Genomic DNA, 19,169 nt, shown 5'->3' on the forward strand with positions numbered 1-19,169 from the left:
CTTCCACTGCACCAGTTCAAATGCTTCCACAGCCCAAGTGCATACCTGTTCAGCCTTCTACTACATCCTATACCGAATGTAACTTCTACATGTCGAAACAATCCGGACCGATTCCAGCACCCACCATGTATGTAACCGGAATCTGATTGCAGGCAGAATGTATGATACGCCAATTAGGAGTGCGTCGTGTCTTCGTTCTGTTCGGCGATCCGGACGTGACTCCGGTACAGAGTGAGAGTTCCGTCGATTCGAGAAAGTACGACTAAACCCAGAAATGCCGGATGTAAATATTTTGCGTCTTTTATCTAAACAAACAGTAACTCTGGACAAATAACAATGTTGACAACATAACTAACTACAGCTGACAGATTCGTTGTAAAAAGCGGTGTCTTATTTACTTTGTGCGGTTCAGGCGTGCGTTGAATTAGTGAACATTTCGAGCCAAGTGTAACGAAACAGCCCGTCTCGCTCGCTTTCGGTATAGGGCGAAAACAGACGCAGACATCGGTGCGGCCTTAGTAGTTGCAGTAGGTTATTATAATGAATATGTTTTTAATTGTATTTGTTGTTGTCATCTGCCATGCCATGTCACGCACTCTTCTTGCCGTCCTTGTTGAAACAGCTGTTATCCCAACCGTGTCAAAAGGCAGAGTAAACGACGAATGGATGTATTTTGTAAAAGCTAATTAGCTAGTAGGACATGTTACCACCGGCTGTCGGATATGGCCACGATATAGTAATCCTTTTGGCGAACGACGTTCATTTGATGACATTTAGGCTTTGCGAGTGCATTGCCAATGCATTATACGATACATTCGAATGACGAAAATCGTGCCAAGCGTATTAATCAGGTTGGCTTAAGAGTGGCAAAGAAGAGTCTAGATTGCGTTGAAGACAAAGGCTTTTCGCAAACACGATAAGCTCGATAAACCTACTACCTTGCTACCAGCAAGTGGTAGCATTTACGCACAGATGTACAGAAACGCGACGCTCTATGAACAACGGCAATCCATATATTATAGTTGAAATGAGCCACGGGTCGCGTGAACTACTGCAACACATTTTCTAGCTAGGAAATTTCAACGGCCGCATACGCGTTCAAGGAATCGATGTATCCATTTGTTCATGTTTAGCATTTTGTCCACGTGTGCAATCCTAGCCGCACCTTCTTTAGGCGATTTGCTCTTTATGCTCGTGCTATTTATTACATGCTCAGACTATCTCATTCCATAGATTATAAGCGAGTGGAACAATAGTCAATCTGCTGCTGAGGGCTCGTCTCTTAACGTCCCAAGTTACGGTACTGACCACAGTAGAATGCAGGCAATCGCGGCGATAGGCAGCTTCGTTCAAACGCCAAACGTGAGCGAACCACAAAACCTGAATACTCATACACATCAATATGGGATCAGGAACAGCTATTGGGTAGAAGGCCTGTCCATGGCCCTTGATGGTGGTCATCTAGCGAACTCAGTGAGTCGATGTTTGCCAAGGCGTCGAAACGGTGACGCATGCACGCCAACCTGTGGCTCGCTAGCCAATAGGCTTTATTTTCGATGTTCTTCTTTCGATCCGCTGTTTTTCCTTCCCTCTAGCGTTTCTTCCTCCATTATTTTACCACGACGGCACCCGGTCTGTAGCATGATTCGAGACATAGCTCCCCTCGGTTATTGACAAACTACGCGGTGGACGCGTCGAGTCCATAATCCTATAAACCAACAACAATACGGACATAAAGATGCTACCGTCTATGGCGTGTTTTCTGCGATTATTATTATTATTATTATAGCGTGGAAAAGTGCTCTTCTTCTAGCTAAGGCCTTGGATCTATGCGAAGGCAAGTAGTAGCAGGCGTCGGCGATGCCCCACCGGAGGCGGAATGTTTCCTCCACTATAACGACGATTTTTTCTATATATATATATATATAATAGAATAATCGCGGTGACGGGATAATGTATATGGCGGGGACGGAGGGACAACGGTTTGTCGACTCTATAGCTGCTATTGTAGCTTCGCTTACGGATTGCGCTGTTGCGGCGGATATGGCCGCTACGAGCGATCAGCCGGCAACCGTCCTATGAAACTAAACACCCCGCCAGTGGCGATCACTGAAACGCGACAAGCAGCAGTAACAAGTAGGCTGTTTCAGTACTGGGTTTAGCATGGCCACTTTCAGCTTTGTGCGCTGCTGTTATCTCCTTGACAAGAGTGTTACATGGACAAACAGTAGAACGAGAGCAAATCTTCCCAGCGTGAACGGAATCCATTCAGATAAAGCTTTGGCTTTCGGCAAGCGCTGTCCGGGCCGCTACCGCGTGTTCCAAAAAAAATAGCCCCAAAAGAAAAAAGGGAAATCGTAAAAACAAGGCAGGCGACAAAAAACAACAAAGCGGGGAAAACGTCACTGCCGGTGGTCATAGCGATGCAGCAAGCAACGCATGCCCATCTTCTCCTTTATTTGCCATTTGTGGTTCTTATGGACAAGAGGATATAGTGTATTTTTCTCTGAAAAAGCGACAACTTACATACAGACTACTGTTGATGTACTCTTTTTTTTTCTCCATGGAAACGATGTACAGGTGTAATCGTACCTAATAGGTATGTATGGGACGCGTAAAGCGTTTATTGGATCTACAGCCATTAGTCTTTAATAGATGACCGGTCAATCAATCATTTTTCGTTTACATTTGCTATCTATCATTACATAATTGACGCGCCATCCATAGTCGAATCAATAAACGTGATATAATAGGTCGCCTGACAATTTGCGGTTCATTCAGATAATCGTGCGTTGAATATTGTCGGCTTAACATTATTCACGTTATTTGACCATATATTGCTTCGTATATCATTTATAGGAAACGAACCGAAGGGGAGTGCACCTGCTACCTGATAATTGGCACCTTTTTATGGATCGGTTTCATCTGATGTCTATAACAGTTTACACAACAGCAGATCGAGGCAAGACCTAGAAAACTGTTTTTCTTGTGTGTCTGTTATAAGCGTTTTATTACATATTTATGCACTATTCCCACACTCTAAATGCGCGACGGAAAAATACGTTGCGTTTAATACAATAATAATATGCGAATCTGGGCCGAAGAGGCATTCATGGGGCAAAATTCACGGCAGTAATCCAATAATTGGAGACAAAATTATATACATACGACACAGCTGCATACGTATTAGCGAATTTATGATAAAAATACCATGTCCACGACCGGGTAATTAGGGTAAACCTGGCGACAAGCGCGATCTTGTGTTAATGAACTTCTTCCCCTCCCGTTTCGCTTTAGATAACACTATTATCAGCTGTTGTGGCTGCTGCCGCTACGGTCGTCGCGCCATTGTGGCGGACTCGACAACAGCGAGCAAATGGCTGGCGTTGAAGCTGACTAAATTCGTACTTATGCAGGCCTTGTCGCAGATTTTCACTTTGGACGCTTTGCCAGCAGAATTTCTATATGTATTTCAGTTTCTACGATAGACAAATGTACAAGGTTCTCGGTCAGCTACTCTCTTTGTTCGCACATTATGTGATAATTATGATCAGAAAACCTAAAATTGAGTCACCTCCACCAACTCCGTTTTTGTATCAATCTGCAGCCACGACCGATCGGCGCGACGTGATCTCGTGTAGTCAGCCAATCAGACAGACAAGAACGGCGGGCTATGCTAAGGCAGAGAGGCAATCGGATCACGTGCTCAAGATTTGACGGGGCCCCCAATGGGAAGAGCTCAACGCCCCGGGATCACTGGGATGATGCCGATGGTGGTGGTGGTGATGATGACGACGACGATGATGATGATAACGAGAGCATGTGAACAAGGGAGGGAGGGAGGGACTTCACTCAGCAGAGTTGTCACAAGGCGAGTTGGCGGTGTGCATCAACTTGATCCATCATCGATTACTCGACTCCGGGCTCCATTCATCATACGTACGCTACCTGAGCGCCGGTCCTTCTCGCATGGCAGGGCCACCGTCGCTGCCACTAGCGCCCGCCTTGAGCCTAGCTAGGTAGGGATCTAGTGAGAGATTCCGGCAGCACTATACAGTCAGTAGCAGCAGGCGCAGGCACTGACCAACCATTACAGCAACGAGACACGAGCGTAAAGTGGTGCCGCGGCTCGCAGCGGATTCGCCGTATTATATGAATGAGCTTTTCGAGTGTATGTGTTTCAGTGCGCGCGTTCGTATATCAACGATTGTGTAGCGACTAGCTACCGGTTCTGCTTCTTGGCTGGGTGCGATTTTAGAGCCTGGCCTGCCTCCCGCTGATGGCTCCCCACTCCATCACCCGAATGACAGGCGTTTGATTGAAGAGGAGCTGATTGAACCTACGAAGTGAATAAGATCAACGAATCAGCCAGCAGCGAACGAACGAAGCGTGAGTTTCTCCCAACTACACACGATGTTTGTACGGGGGCACGTTGCGTAGACACATAAACATAAAGCGCCAGTATCTCTTGTTGGTGGAAGGAAATAGATAGCCGAACCGACGCACAGCATGGACCAATGGCTAAGAAAGAGATCAGAAGTCGTAACAGTGCAGAACAGAAGACAAGTAAGCAGCAGGCCATTGCCGATAAACCTGCATGTCTGACAGACTGACTGACTGACTGACTACCGAGATGATGCCGTTTCGAAGAGGCTTCAGAGCGATCGGTCTTCTGGTGGATCTCCGCTTCGGCCTTCAACCCACTCTCCGCATCGTCATCGCTGAATATCATTCAGGATGGGTGGGCCAAGCTAGTGGGTGAAGTCGCACTATTTTTAGCGAGGTGCAACCAACCACACTCATTTCGTAGTTAGTTCTGATAGTATCATGTTGGTGAGCCAATTTCGCGGTTTAAAGAAAGGCCTCGCCATACCCAAAACCTCATGGGGTGCGCACGAAAGCGCAAAGGGTTAAGAGGATCTCGTCTCATGCTATAATAGGCGAAATAAAGAAATCGTTTAGAAACCCACATGACATGGGTCGGCGGCTTTGTTTCGGCAAACGAAGGCCGTGAAATGGTGCGGTTACCGTTGAGGTTGCGTTTTATATTGCGGCAAGACGCCTTTTTACTTTGAATTGAAAAAGCAGCAGTCGCAGAGTCTATAGTTCATTACGAGATACATTATTAGTTAGTGACTGAAATGACCAACGATTGTCACAGAAATTGTTAAGGACACTTAATTGTTTCGGACAAAGACAATGAAATTATTCGGTGAAATAAGTACGCCTTTGTTCCGCTTATGTTTATAATTAATTATATAATGACTATCGACGAAAGCACTGTACAAGCCAATGCGCTGTCTAGCTAACGGGTCTTATTAACGATATTTCCTTATTTTTGGATAATATTTTCTATATTCTACTCGCAATTCGATGTTTATCGTACCCTTTTTGATGCTTAAACAATACTTGTCTAAGCGATTCTTCTCGCCATATCTCTGTGGGTTTCCCTTGTACAAGTCCATTGTAATATTATATTTTTACTGATAAACGCATCGAATATTGATGCATCAAACGCATTCCCGATCGGTCGAACTGACGAGTTCGGGATCTACTCCGTCGACGGCCGTTTCAGGTACGGCTTATCCTATCTCCGCACTTTTTTCATCTTGAGAGGAGAGATCTGCGTAAGAACCTTACAGATCGAACGAGTGACTGAGGAGTGAGTGGCTATCTGAGGGTCAAGCTTCCTAGTAGAAGCAGAAGTCACTCGTAATCGCATATAACAGTTGTGGTAGAACTTCTATAAGTACTAGTGGAAATAGCGCGTGCGTCGAACATCAGAAGATCGGAGTCTACGGCCAACTCGTTAAACCAATGCGATTTCAGGAGTAAGATACAGAAAGATGCTGAGAGAGAGCGCAAAAGGCGAGCATTAATTCTTTGTTCTCGATGACGAGCTTTCGGTCGAGGACACGAAACTGAGACGATATTGTGCGGTGAACAGACAACAGCAGATCTAGCTGTGCGCTACCTGTAGCCAGGCAACTACTCCGTACTGAGCATGACACACGGGGACACACACACAAACACGCATAAACACATGCAGAAGGTCAGAGATCGAACAAAGGTATCAACTTCCCTAGCAAAAGCTCTTGCGACGTGGTCGTCGCTGTCGTGTACCGGTTGTATACGCTACGTATACACAAGGCACACGAAACAGACTGACGAAGAATAGAAATGAATATTGCTCTAAAAGCTGTAGTCCCAACCTGCAAAGGCATCGGGAGTAGAAATACAGCGCGACCGAACTGGTCAGTTCGGGCTAGTGGGATACTATCTATTTGATGAGCTATTTGATGCGGTCGGATGCTTCCTTGTGCCGTGGTGCTGCGGTTGAAATTTCAAAGTGACCAGTACGGACGCGGCGGGGTTTGTGGGATGGCAGAGAACTGGAGCTGTGGTGAAAAACCACGAAAGGGTGGCGTCGTTAACCGCACAAGTAGCCACACTCCGCCGCGAGGTTGTAGAACTCCGACTTTGGCTTTTGGCACAGTTTGAGCCTAACTAGTTGATTTGCCCACTAAGGCTTCGCATTTGCCCGGCTCCAGTTAGCGCAGGTAGCATGTACAAACGTTCCGGATGGCAAAGAGCCTGTTCGACGTCACAGCGCGCCGCGAATGGAATTTCGGTTTTGCGATCGATCATATAACACGTACATATAATGCTGCTTTGCTCTGATTTATGACGCATGCGATGCATGTCTATGTTCCAGACCAAACACATAATACACTTATGTCTCTCAGCTCATAAAATTACCTCTTAGCAAGGAGTGCGCAGCTACTACTAAACGTGAAACGCCCCTATGTAGGTGGATATAAAGACTTTCAAGTGGATCTTCATTTGTTTCGTGGAAACTAAATTATCATAAACATTACTATAATTTAACGCGTCTTTACTCCATCAGGTGTATAGAACGTGAATTGTATTTTTTTCCTCTTTGACGCTTCCGATTCCAGGGAAGACATCTTGATTGAAGGGTCAATACATGGGTCGCACTGATACTGGTCCAGTTATTTCGAAATAGAATAGCCGACTTTATTATTTAAACCGATAATAATAAAGGCGTGTCTCATCCAGTTTTCCCGCGCCACTGGTCCCCTCACGCCTTTCAGTGGAGTAAACCGCACGCCTGAGCTGCTTAGCTTCAACCAGAAGAAAATGCCTATCGTAGTGGTAAATTTTTATATCAATAATGTATACGCTGCGTTAGCGGGATAAGCCTGGACAATAACTATTTATTGTGCTGGATTTTTACTCCTAGGTCCACTTTGAGGTCATTACGCTAAGCGAAACTAACACCTTGGAATTATAGTTTAGCTCCGAATAAGATCACTAACTACGGAACACTGATCAAGGCAAAATTTTAGCCTTTCGTCGGCTATTCAGCTAAGCAGCCTAAGGACGCGTAAGAGAGGCGTTTGAGACAAGCGTGGAAAGAAATCAGCCATTTGGCACCGAAGTTCGACTCACCATTTACCTTCTATCTCTGTAATACACAACATATACTCACTCTACTGCAGTGCGCGTACGCCAACAGGAGTAAACAAGGACTGCCGTCATTACCATTGTCGTCTTGGTCGAAGAAACTTCCATATCTTATAGCTGATTTGCCGACCGGATGCATTTATACGGAGCAACAAAGCCCCACTGAATCGTTTATTGCATCGTGAATCTGCATTTTAGATGATGCAGCTCGTTCTCTCGTTTTCCACTCGTGCTACTGGCTGTTGCTGTTCTTCGTCTGGATCACCAATGTAACAACGTTCGGACTCCGACGGTCGGTGCCCACCGACCGGCGGCAAATTCCGACGATAGTAATATTCTGCGACGAACTTGCGTACTGACATCAGCAATTGCGATGGCTAGTCGGCAAAAGAATCAGCTGAAAACGACAAAAACAAAAGCGAACACTAACTCACATTACAGAAGGCGAAAAGCATCACCAATGGAACGACGATGACGAAAACAGTGGATGCAGCAGTTTCGCGTTGCCACCGCTTATGGCCACGAGAAGACGCCGGTGGCGACGAAATAAAGAAAATAGCCAACGAAATCTCCTGAGATTAGACGGGTTCATAACTGCTTCTGGCTGGCAGGGGGTGCTGGGTTGGTAACCTTTCTCATTTCTACTCCCGGGACAAAATCGCGTTTTCGCCTCTTTGCAGCCACGAAGGCCTGACGAAGATGAACGATCATGTTCATTAATTATGGTCCCCCTTTCCCCATCCGCCTTTCTATATGGTCGTCGTCGACGGCAGCGCTCCAGCAACGGCGGCGGTGAGCTTTCCTTTTGATTCGCTTCTCCAGTGCTGCTTTGTTCAGTTACTGCTGGCCTGGCCGTCTGCATGCATCCACTACTCAGCCCGGCTGACTGGCTGGCTGCCTGTCTGCTTAGCGGCCGCTGTTGCGGCGACGGTGGTTGCCGCTAGAACTCTTGCTGCAACAAACAATCGCTTGACAACGGGGAGAGCGGTGGTTCGATCTCGAGGCAATGGCTGGCTTAGTATTCGGTGTGCTCAGCATAAGAAGGAGGAAACAATAGTGCAAGACAGACTGACAGTTAGGCTGGCAGCCGAACAAGCTGGCGCGACCATACTTCAGGACGAAAAAAGAGTAGAATTGAGGACAGATAAAAAAAAAAAAAAAAAAAAAAGGATAAGGAAGATGTCTTGTTGCCGAGTTATGCTTCTCGATTGGTAGAAAGTTGTGAACCAAAGTAAATAATTTTAAATATCACAATTATTTTGAAAATAAAGAAAGATGTACAAATGTCATAGGGTAGCCACGGCCACAGTCATAATCATAGCAATTTTAGTCTTAGCACGTCTGGAGGACTTGAGAAGCACTGCTACGAGAAGAAGCCCGTGCAACTGCTCTTCTATGATCAGTTCTTTATTTGGATACCGTCACTGGGTTGCACAAGCTAGATCTAACATGTGCTCGAACGTACCCAAATATTCAACTGGATCTGTTAGGACTCTGTCGCGGTTGGCAATAAGTTAGTCACCAGCACATGGTGGCTTTGGGATACGACTTGTGGAAAAATCGTTACTGAACATTACACACGGATTAAGACACTGTCCCTATGCCTACTTATATTCGTTTGAGAAGCATCCCAATCCTCTGCGTCTTGAGTATTACGTCCGGTATCGCCGTTAAGCACGTCATAAGAGAGCTGGCTACCAGTATGAAATTAGGTATGTCTATGCCCGAGTTTGAACCTAGACCACAGGGTGTTCCTAAGATTAGGGGGCAAACACGTCACCCACAATGTTATCTAACAATTAATCCTAGTTAACAAAGACATACTGCTTTAGTGGTATCTGTGTACATGAATAGTTTTTATCGGTATATGGAGAAGCTTGACATCATCAAGCAATTGTGAAGCCCTAGCTGGCCCACCAAGATAACTGTTCAAACGGCGAAGTTTTTTTATGAATTATGAATATGCTTTTAACTATATTGACTAATGTCGCCTCCTATTTTTGATTTTCTCGGTTTTTATTAGCACAGAAATGGGTTGCCTAACTAACTCTTTAACTTTAATATATTATACTCTGCTGATCCCGTGCATACATAGCCATTGCATAATATATGATAAATGAAATTACGCTACCTGTATATATGTATATATATTGGTAGAAAGCTGTATTATTTAGACATCTGTGGATGTTAGATATAAAAACAGATGGAAAAAATTTCCACAAAAGCGGCGATTTACTTCAAGCACAATACGTACTTGTAAGTAGTATGCGTATATCCGTACGTATTGTATGTACGTGATCCTTACTAAATGATATTTGTTGAAGGCTAATCTAGGTAACTTAGGATGGCCTTGCTTTATCAAGTTTTACAAATTACTGTAGGTAGTACTTTTCGCGGCAATTTAACGTTTGGAAGTTTTTTAAAGGAATCTAGAAAAACTTCAGCGTCTTATTTTCTCTCTGACCATTTTTACTGAGACTTCACATTTTCTTTTGCATGCTAGTGTATCGGCACTTCTCGCGATTTCCGACATGTCTGCAATAATCACCTATCATATGGTCATCCCCACAGAATTAGAATACTTACTCTAAAGCAATCAAGTTTTAGAGAAGGAAAAAAGAGCAGGAATTGCAATAGAAAAGACATATATATCCACCGCTGCACGCTGGCGTACCTCGTTGTACCCAACAAATCGCCTGAATAAATGTAGAATAGAGGACTACCGAATGCAAAGAAAGTGATCGAGAACTATCCTGACACAGTCGTAATTTTCATTTTCAGCCAATACTTAGATATAATAATAATCGGACAACACAATTATAAATATCATAAAAATAGATATGTCTTTGTTGGTCAGACATAGGGGTAACATGTATGCACATGAGGCCTAGTTAAAATAAGCTATGGATAGTTTTTTTTTTTTTAAATAAGATCTAATGGCCGGTAGTTTTAGATATGGGAATTCCTTTTTTCTACCTTTAAACACCATAGTAAAAAATAATTCGTAACTCTCTAAATGTAAACAGTGTCGCATTTGCGATCGTGTGTAGAGTTTTGTTCGAATTCCCTCCCAAATCACGACTAGCTATAGCGCACGATAATATGTCCATCTCATTTATAGAAATGGCGGCTCACATCTATTACAGGCAGTGCGTCCATGTACTGGGCGTCCTGGGAGCTAATTGATGAAAGGGAGACCCTTGTCAATCACCATTAGCGATCCCGTCAGCCAATCTACAGGTAAAGAGCCCTGCCATAACTGCCGAAACCGGAGTTTCTTGGAAAGACTTCATCAAGAATTAACCCTCTTTCTGCCCAGGTAGACATTAAGCACTCTTAGAGATCGAAATTATTGCAAAGGGATTATCACAAGGTGCGGCGAGAGAGCATTTCTGCCTATCATGTGCAACAATAATGGCGCTTTGAGCTTTAATTTATTCATAAACCTACTTTAGGAAGTGACGGCTGAGGCCTTGCTCTTAGGGATTAATAATAGTAAATATAGGTATTTGACGACAAATGTTTTTTGCCGATGACTGAGTCGGTAGCACGCTCGATGCATTGCGTCTACATAATGTTGGCGGCGTTTTAATTTATGTTGGGGGCCAAAGGAATTTTTCGCACAAAGATTTCCTTTGCTTTCTTATCCTTCTTAATACGAAGTAACGGCGGCCTGCAATCGTATGCAAGGAGTGCCGACGATGACGCGTAGAACAACACTTACATGGCAGTGGCATATCTCTTTGTCCATATAAAGTACAGACATCGGGGATCCACATCTCATTGATGAAAGGGACCGGATAGCCAACAAGTGATGGAAAAATATACGGCACATAGTATTTATTATACTTCAGAATTGTTCGCAATGTGAGCATGCTCTCCGCGGGTTTCGGCAGGGCGCTGAAACGCCAGTTATTCCACGGACCCCTCTTGGATGACCTCCGCGGTAATATCTTACGGTTTAGATCCGGGGTTATATGAGAGATAGAGGTTGAGGATTAATTGCGGGTTTAAAAATCCTTATTTGTGTAATTTAATTATACTTTAACCTAGAAAAATCTGTTAAAAGAAATTACATCCAGACGTCTACTACAAATTCACTTTGTATAATTGCTAGATGCAAAGAAAAATAGCTTCAACACCACCCTTCGTTGCTCCTTTTCTATTGAATTTCCATTCATATCTAACATACATCTTGTTTTTGTCCAGCGTTAGTGGGAATTCGTAGTGTGTTTCTTATTATCAGTGAAAATACGTTCGCAAATAAGAAGATAGTTCTTCGCTATTAGCACGTTTCTATGCATCTGACCACCTAAAAGGAAGAGTCGTTCTGGATAAGTCGTCCGTCTATCCTAGCTTCAATGACCACCTTCTATGCGCGCTCTATGAAAATACTCATCACCACCATCCTCAACAACTAGACAGTCAACATCGCCCTGATAACTCTCACCATCGAACTCTGCCGCCGTTATTATATTACCATCATTATGAATGGTAACTGCATAAATAAGAAACGATAAATCACCGTACACTAATGTGACGGAATAGTTAGCCAACAAAGAAGAGGGGTCCGACCGACTACAATGTTTCATCGGAGAATTGTAAATGCCCTCGTGTAAATTTTACAGCGTGGTAAGATAAAAAGCGACTTAGAATTAGCCGAGAAAAAAAAGAGAGAAAGCTAATGGAAGAGGTGGACGCATGATAAATGACCGGCTGGTTACTACACAGAAATTTACATGTGGGCCACTTAGGAAACAGAAGCAATCAGCAGCGATCCACGCACGCGGTACACGAGCCAGCAATAGTGAAACAAATCGACGGGAAGGAACGTAACAATAGATAATGTCTCTATCAACACTGCTCGCTATCGATAACGCTCGATTTGCTGCTATGCATATGTGACTAGCCAGTGGGAATTTACTTTTCTTTGGCCCATTGCAGGACCCACATCTGGTACGTAACGACTTAGGCACTGAGTCTGAAGTGGGAAAAAACTGCCACTCACGAAGGCTCGGTACGCTTTGATTCAATCATTTCCGTATATTTCTAGCGAGTTTTGTTTGATTTTTTACTTCCAAAATTAAAACATTCAATCTTGCTACGTCCGTCGCCTAACAACACCAAGAAAACCTAATTCATATAATTCGTTTTCTTGATTTTGTCGCAAATTAACCTCCGGAACGCTTCTAGTTTCAACAGGGATGATTCTTGACTGTCGCCACAGATTGAGTCTGCGGTTCCAGTCGACTACATGCTTCTCTGCTGCCCCTGTTGTTGTAGAGTGGTGGCGTTGTTACCGCTGTTCATGATTGTTATTGTTATGAAGATAGTTGTTTGCCACCGCCTCGTCGATAGCGCTACCTTTTGTAGTGATTGCCATCCATCATCATTATCGGCGGCCGAATCGGCGCCGATCTGCTTTGAGCTGGGTGACGGCTCGTATAGGTCCGGCGCGTACCAACGCCTGTTCTCCTCAGAGTTTGTCCTGCCCACAACTACGTACTGCGACAATATCTTCTACTGTACAGCCATAAAAATCTACGGTACTAATACGACTAGGGGCTTGTGTACTGCTACGGATGGACCGGCAGAGAAACAGGCAGTGTTGGATCGTCGTTATTGTTGTTAGGTATTACTACACCTAGCGAAGTTTACTCGGTCTGCTACGATAACTGGTATACATGTTTCTACATAATGCGCGGTTCATGACGGGTGGTAGCAGCAGGTGGTGCCGCCGTCTATCTTTTATCGTTTGCTGGCACTGTTATCTTATCTTGATTCGATTCTGAGTGTTATTACTATGTTATATTATGGCGATTATGTTTTATTGTGTGAATGTATGATGATTCTGTGTATATCTGTGAATATGAAAGGCCGTTTGTTGACGGACCGGTTGGCTGTGGTAAGACGCCGGCGTGGGGACAAAGTTAGAAATGTCAACGGGAGGAAAACGCATGAAAAGGCAAGAAAAAAATGGATATAATAGTGGCTCTTTACCAACATGGTGACGATATTATAAGGATGCTAGCATGCGAGCTTAACTTTCACCTACCCATCATTGTCATACACGCCTAGTTTGCTATTTTAGCTGAACCCGTGAACAGATATGTACATAAAAATAGATTTCGCTTTTATTCCCACTATATATATACTAATCATTGGGCATGCACACCACCACTGGCAGACAGAACTCAACTTGGGACATAGTATGCTGATAAGACACATGTAATGCGGTGATAATTAATCATGGCGGCTACGGTGGCGGGCGGCAAGGCTGCCGCCAAGCTAATTGCCACAGGAAGCGACAGCCAAGACTGCGGCAGGTGGTGTAAGGATAAATAGTTATATAGTAGATATAATAGGAAAAATTTAGGGTACGCGATTTGTATTTATCAATGAACAAACATTTTGCCTTAGCGTATTAAGACAACCTACATTTTCAGTTGGTCAAAAAAAACGGAACGTCAAACGTACGTGCAGTATAGTTTACTGGACTTTGTTCGACGTTACTGCCAAAGAAGCATTCAGATAGTTTTGAGCGAATAAAAAATTAGATTTTTACCAGAGTGTTTTTTTTTTTTTATAGCTACTTCGAAGACGAAAGTTGTAGTAAGTATAAATGCTCGACCTATTCAGAGGTATCTCCAGAGTAATAAATCTGAGAAATCATGATTGATGTCTACTTAGCGCCGATGTCCCGACTCTATAGGTTACCGTGCATTCATATGACCCAGCTTTCTTATCTTGTGATCTCAAGAAACCTGCGCAATGGCAAGTCATTTTTTGATAATTGAAAATAGAAGGCATCAGCATCAGTCAGTGCGTGCTTAGGTTTGGTCATCCTACCGACATAAAAACGCGAAATTGTATGCGGATATTTCAGTAGACATTTTCATTTGAAAAAGCATATATAAGTGAGAAAACTAAACGCTTATAACTCGCCTCGTATTATCATAAGACGATTTCAATGATTTACGTAGAAGATTGCACAAGGCCAGTTCGCGCACTCCCATTAAGCCAATGCATTCGACTAAATAGAGAGAATAAAAGCCAGCTTTGTCCTGCCAGTTGTCTCTGACCATAATTGCCCTTCTCAGCAATCTTCTACAATCAGCATTAAGCCTCTCTTTAAATATATCTTAATTTTCTCTGCCGATATTGAACCTGGGACCCAATTCTTGAGTTCGCAGTGTAAGCACAAAGCTTCGTTTCATTCATTTTTACTATTTTATAACAGTTTCGGGAGCAAATAGAAACTCTAAAAAAAATGACTTAATTTACCAGATAGCTTACGACCATTACATACGCCAGGTGTAGGCGCTAATATCTGCATCAATGATAAGGTTTCAATCAATTGTGTGAAAAAAGGTTGTATTTGATAAGAAACAATATGAGATTGAGTTTTTCTGGCCATCTCGAAGATAAAATGGCAAATAAGCATAATTCTAGCTGTTGAAACGTTTCTTTTTAAGCTTTTCACTGTCTCGTGGACCTTTTTAATAGTATCAACATAATCCACATACCCAAAAGCTTAATACATGTGCTGAAAACCAATCCAAGGCCTGAATTCTCGTACAACTTTTGTAGAAAGCTGTCAGTGTATAGGCTAAGGAAAAATTGCCGCGATACACGGTGTGTTTGGAATTCAGGCCTGTTCAGAAGTAAGAGCACACCACAGATTAATTGTAACGCAAATAGTGAATCTGGTGGCCATGATTTGAGCTTTAGTTTCGACCGAACAACTCGAACGTTACAAGACAAGTGCTCATATGAAAAGGCTCACTCAGATAGTCACTGCATCAGATTAGAATTCGTCCAAACCCAGAGCCCAAGGAGACTTTATACTAGATCTGCGTTCGGAGCAGATCGAGTTGCGTACAGTAAATAGAAATTCAACCGAAAGCTATCTAGTAATATCTTCTAAATAAAAACATTCGCTTTAGAAAACCTCTAGATTTAATGCGGTTCCGCGCAGCTGTTATTGTCAATCTGCGATGTGGACCACTGCGGACGAAATATATGCACTTGTATTGTATGTTTTATGCGTGTGGTTAATAGATAAGGCTGCCTGTCTTACCAAGCCCGCTAGTCCAGTACGGCGGCATAGGGCTTCCATTGTGTCCCGGTGGTGTAGGGTAGGCCACGTCGTATTTAACGTCGTACACTTGTGGGTAGTAACCCTGGCTGTAATATTCGTACGGGCCGCCGTGACCAATAGCGGCAGCGTGGCAGGCGAGCCCGCCAGGCACGCTGGGCATGCCGGCCATTGCCGCGCCGGGTACTGTTGGCCCAGGGCTGTAGTCATTATCGTATTTGATCTCGGACACCGGATAGTTCATCATTGGGCCGAGCTGGTTGGAGCAGCGATCCAGCTCGGTCGCTAGCTCACTCACTGCACTAAATAGAACTGACCACAATTAAACTGAATCAGATTTACCACTATTCACACAACACAGACTAGTAATGACGACCGTCTGCCAGTGGCCAAGAACAACACAATTGCGACTGCACCAACTAGCACTAATACTAGTAATAATAGTAGTAATAATCAGAACGACGAGCCTGCGCTAATCCTGCTCGTAGTTCCGTAAACCTACAGGCTTTCTCTATAACGCTGTAGGCCTTCAACCTTCAGACCGCTGGGGCTGTGGTCGGACCTGGATTCTGCTCCTGCTCAACCAGCCGAATTAGAATGTTCCTTAGTTAGCGAAAGTTCGTGTTCTTCGTGTTCCCGCCACCGACTAATCACGGCTTAAATTCAGCCTGCCTTACTTTGAAACCAAACTCTTCTTCAAGCTTGCAACAGACTTACGAAGCACAAATATATACACCATCACCATTATTGCTAACAACAATGAATCAGAATCCACTCGCTTGGCATCAATAAGCGAGACTTTAATATGTCCTCACACAACGAAAACGTCAAAAACCATCTCCGTCCGTTTTTCAACCGTTTAGACCCTCATCATCATCATCATTATCATCATCATCATCATCATCATCTACAAACACTTAATTTTCTCTATTGAACTCTACGCTTTCTAAAGGAGATCTTCTTAAGCTATTCCATTCCACTTGTCTTGGCAGATAAAGCTGAGCAGAGTAAATTTAACCTGGCTCAAAAAGCCCGTCCGCTAAGATAACGATGCTTGAGACCAAGCGATCTTTGTCAGTGCAGTCGAGTAATTGCAACTAACGGCCCCTTCGGCACTTCTCGTACGCGGCTCCGTCTTCAGCATGAGGTTTGCTATGGTACTCGCATTTACACTGGCATTGGCTACCGCCGTACTCTGACAGCGCTCTCGACAAACGAGCAGTGTCACATTTAGGTGATGGCGAAAATATCTACACCCACTCTTCAACAACCGGACTGTAGCGTCGATACTGACTCTTAAAGTTCTTACTTTTGCCGAATTCGGTCGAACTATATGGAAAACTCTATAGACGATATCGTGTTGTAGTCGTCGAGACGATTTCCTTTACGATCTAAATTTACATTAGCACGTTTGATGTCACTGTTGTTTCAGACATCATCGTGTTAGCCTGCTATTTCGATTGCTTTCCTAAGTTCTTTCTGATTGATCCGCTAAAAATCGTTATTAAATGACCCTGGAGTGGTTTTTTGAGTTACCTCTATAAGACGTAACCAGCTTATGCGGGACGGGAGTTCGCTTCAAGCTTTCCTACTCGCCTGGTTGGCGGCGGGTGCTGGCTTGCAGCAAACAGGAAGCCATGCTGTGCTTTCCGCATTTGCCTGTACGCTGCTAGGCGCTGGTCGAAGTCTCCCGAAATTTCATTCAGAGCCTTTGAAAATGTTGTGCCTCCTACCGGCCTACGAGACTTCAATCTACTTCAGGGCGGTGTTGTCGTCAAAGTTTCCAAGCGTTCCTTTCTCTTTTTGCGTAGCCTGGCGCCTCTTCTCGGTTATATGATTAAGGGAAGCTTAAAATCTCCGTGCATTCCCAGTTATTTTTATTGAGTGTAGATGAGTCTCCGTATGATTTCCGCTCACAACTCGACACACGACACAAACGACACGATGCGGCATACGCTATCCTTAAAATGAAGCACCTCACGATCACACTTTTGCCTATCACGCGACGTTTACTTAAGACGTCTGAACAATTTGAGCTAGTATTGGTAAGGGTGGTGTATCAAGCTGCCATCCGCGCATCTATCCAACAAGTATAGACTAGGCTCTACTCAAATCCGATTCGGATTATCACGACCAACTTGTTCCGGAAGGTTTGCAATACTTCTAGTGGACAAAGGACGTCGGATCGTTTGGTGGTGATCCAGAAACGCTTTGGTGGTGTCGACTGTGAATTGCACCTGACGATCTTTGTAGGCACTTTCCAGGGGCCTACTTGTTTTGGGCTAGGTTTGCCTAGCTTCGCGAATCGGCCACAATAGCGTAGGCAGAGTACAGCCGATATGCACAGCGATTCGAGTCGATGGCCGATTGACCCATTGCTCGTCGTCCGTCGTACGTCCGCTGGTAGTGTCTGCGCCTGTTTGTTGGCTGCCCAAATACACGGCGCGCCCAGCGCCCAAAAGCAGTATTCCACACCGCTGCTTTATTGGAAGAAGAATAGCGCGGCAATAACGACGACGACGACGACGGCAGCTGCGACGACGACGACAACAACGACGACAACTATGGTGATGATCGCCGCCAATCAGCACAGCGTGCACCACGCCAGAGTGCAGCTGGGCGGCTGGGCGGGCTAGTTCTATGGCCGCCACTGCACCTGCCGGAGGCTTGGCAGAACAATGCGCTTTTCCTTGCAAGAACGGCAGCTAATGCTACGACCGGCTCACGACAGCCTGCACTACTACACTACCAACCACCACTAGAACTGCCGCTGACGCTGCTGCGGCTGCCAGTGACTGCAGCTCCGCTTCAGCTGTAATTCCGCTTGCGGTTGCTGGCGTTGCCGTACAGCCTCTGGTGCTGGCGACCAATTCCTCTCCAATAGAAGATGCTACAACAACAACACATCGCTGCCTGCCGCTGGCCGCGGTCGTCGTCGTCAGCAGCAGCAGCAGCCAGTGCGTCCGCGTAACTCAATGCTGCTAGCCGGAGAGTAGCACTTGCGTTTTAGGTACTACTACAACTGTGCGTTGAATCGAGCGTTGTTTGCTGGCCAAAGTGGGGTAGGATAGACTGTGTAAGCTGCTGCTGCTGCTGCTGCTGCTGCTGCTGCTGCTACTAGTCGTTCAGTTCGTCGTCGGTATGTCCGTCGCTCGGTCGTCTGTCCGTCCGCGCGTCCGTTGGCTGCGTGCAGCCTGCCTGCCTCCTCCTCCCCGTTGTCGGTCGATGGGTCGCTCGCTCGCTCGCTTGGCTGTTCGGCTAGGATTGACAGCAGCAGCGGGCAGTCGCTGTTGGTTCGAGGCGGCCGCTGCTGCGGCTGCTGCCAGCGTAGAAGCTGCAGCAGCAGCTGGGCGGCTGGCTAAAGAGGAGAAGAAGGAGCTTCTGCTGCTGCTGCTGCTGCGACTAGCGCCGCCGCTGCCGGCTGACTGGCGCGCGGGGCGGTTGCTTGTTCGGGGAAAGGAGGGTGAGCTGGTTGAGGTCGGTCGGTCGGTCGCTTTGAGGGTTGGTGCCAGCGGACGTTTGGACGAAGGGAAGAACACGCACACGCGCACACAGAATGTTCGACACCCGCTAGAGGCTACTG

At 45.1% G+C, this 19,169-nt stretch overlaps 1 protein-coding gene across 3 annotated transcripts in view; it reads right to left on the reverse strand.

Moving 5' to 3' along the window:
- LOC111252574 (uncharacterized) overlaps positions 1 to 19,169 on the reverse strand; it is a 65,105-nt gene that overhangs the window by 45,530 nt on the left and 406 nt on the right. The window contains exon 1 of one of the 3 annotated variants that reach the window (XR_002674282.2): positions 15,569 to 18,851. Coding sequence is in view for 2 of the 3 variants with exons in the window: in XM_022810724.2 (XP_022666459.1) it covers positions 15,569 to 15,833 (265 nt within the window). In the remaining variant the exon portion in view is untranslated. Of the gene's footprint in view, positions 1 to 15,568 lie in introns of all 3 variants that reach the window. The other 2 variants (XM_022810724.2, XM_022810725.2) reach the window with 2 other exon arrangements.

Source organism: Varroa destructor, unplaced genomic scaffold (assembly GCF_002443255.2).
Source record: "Varroa destructor unplaced genomic scaffold, Vdes_3.0 BEIS01000006.1, whole genome shotgun sequence".
Lineage (NCBI taxonomy): Eukaryota > Metazoa > Arthropoda > Arachnida > Mesostigmata > Varroidae > Varroa > Varroa destructor.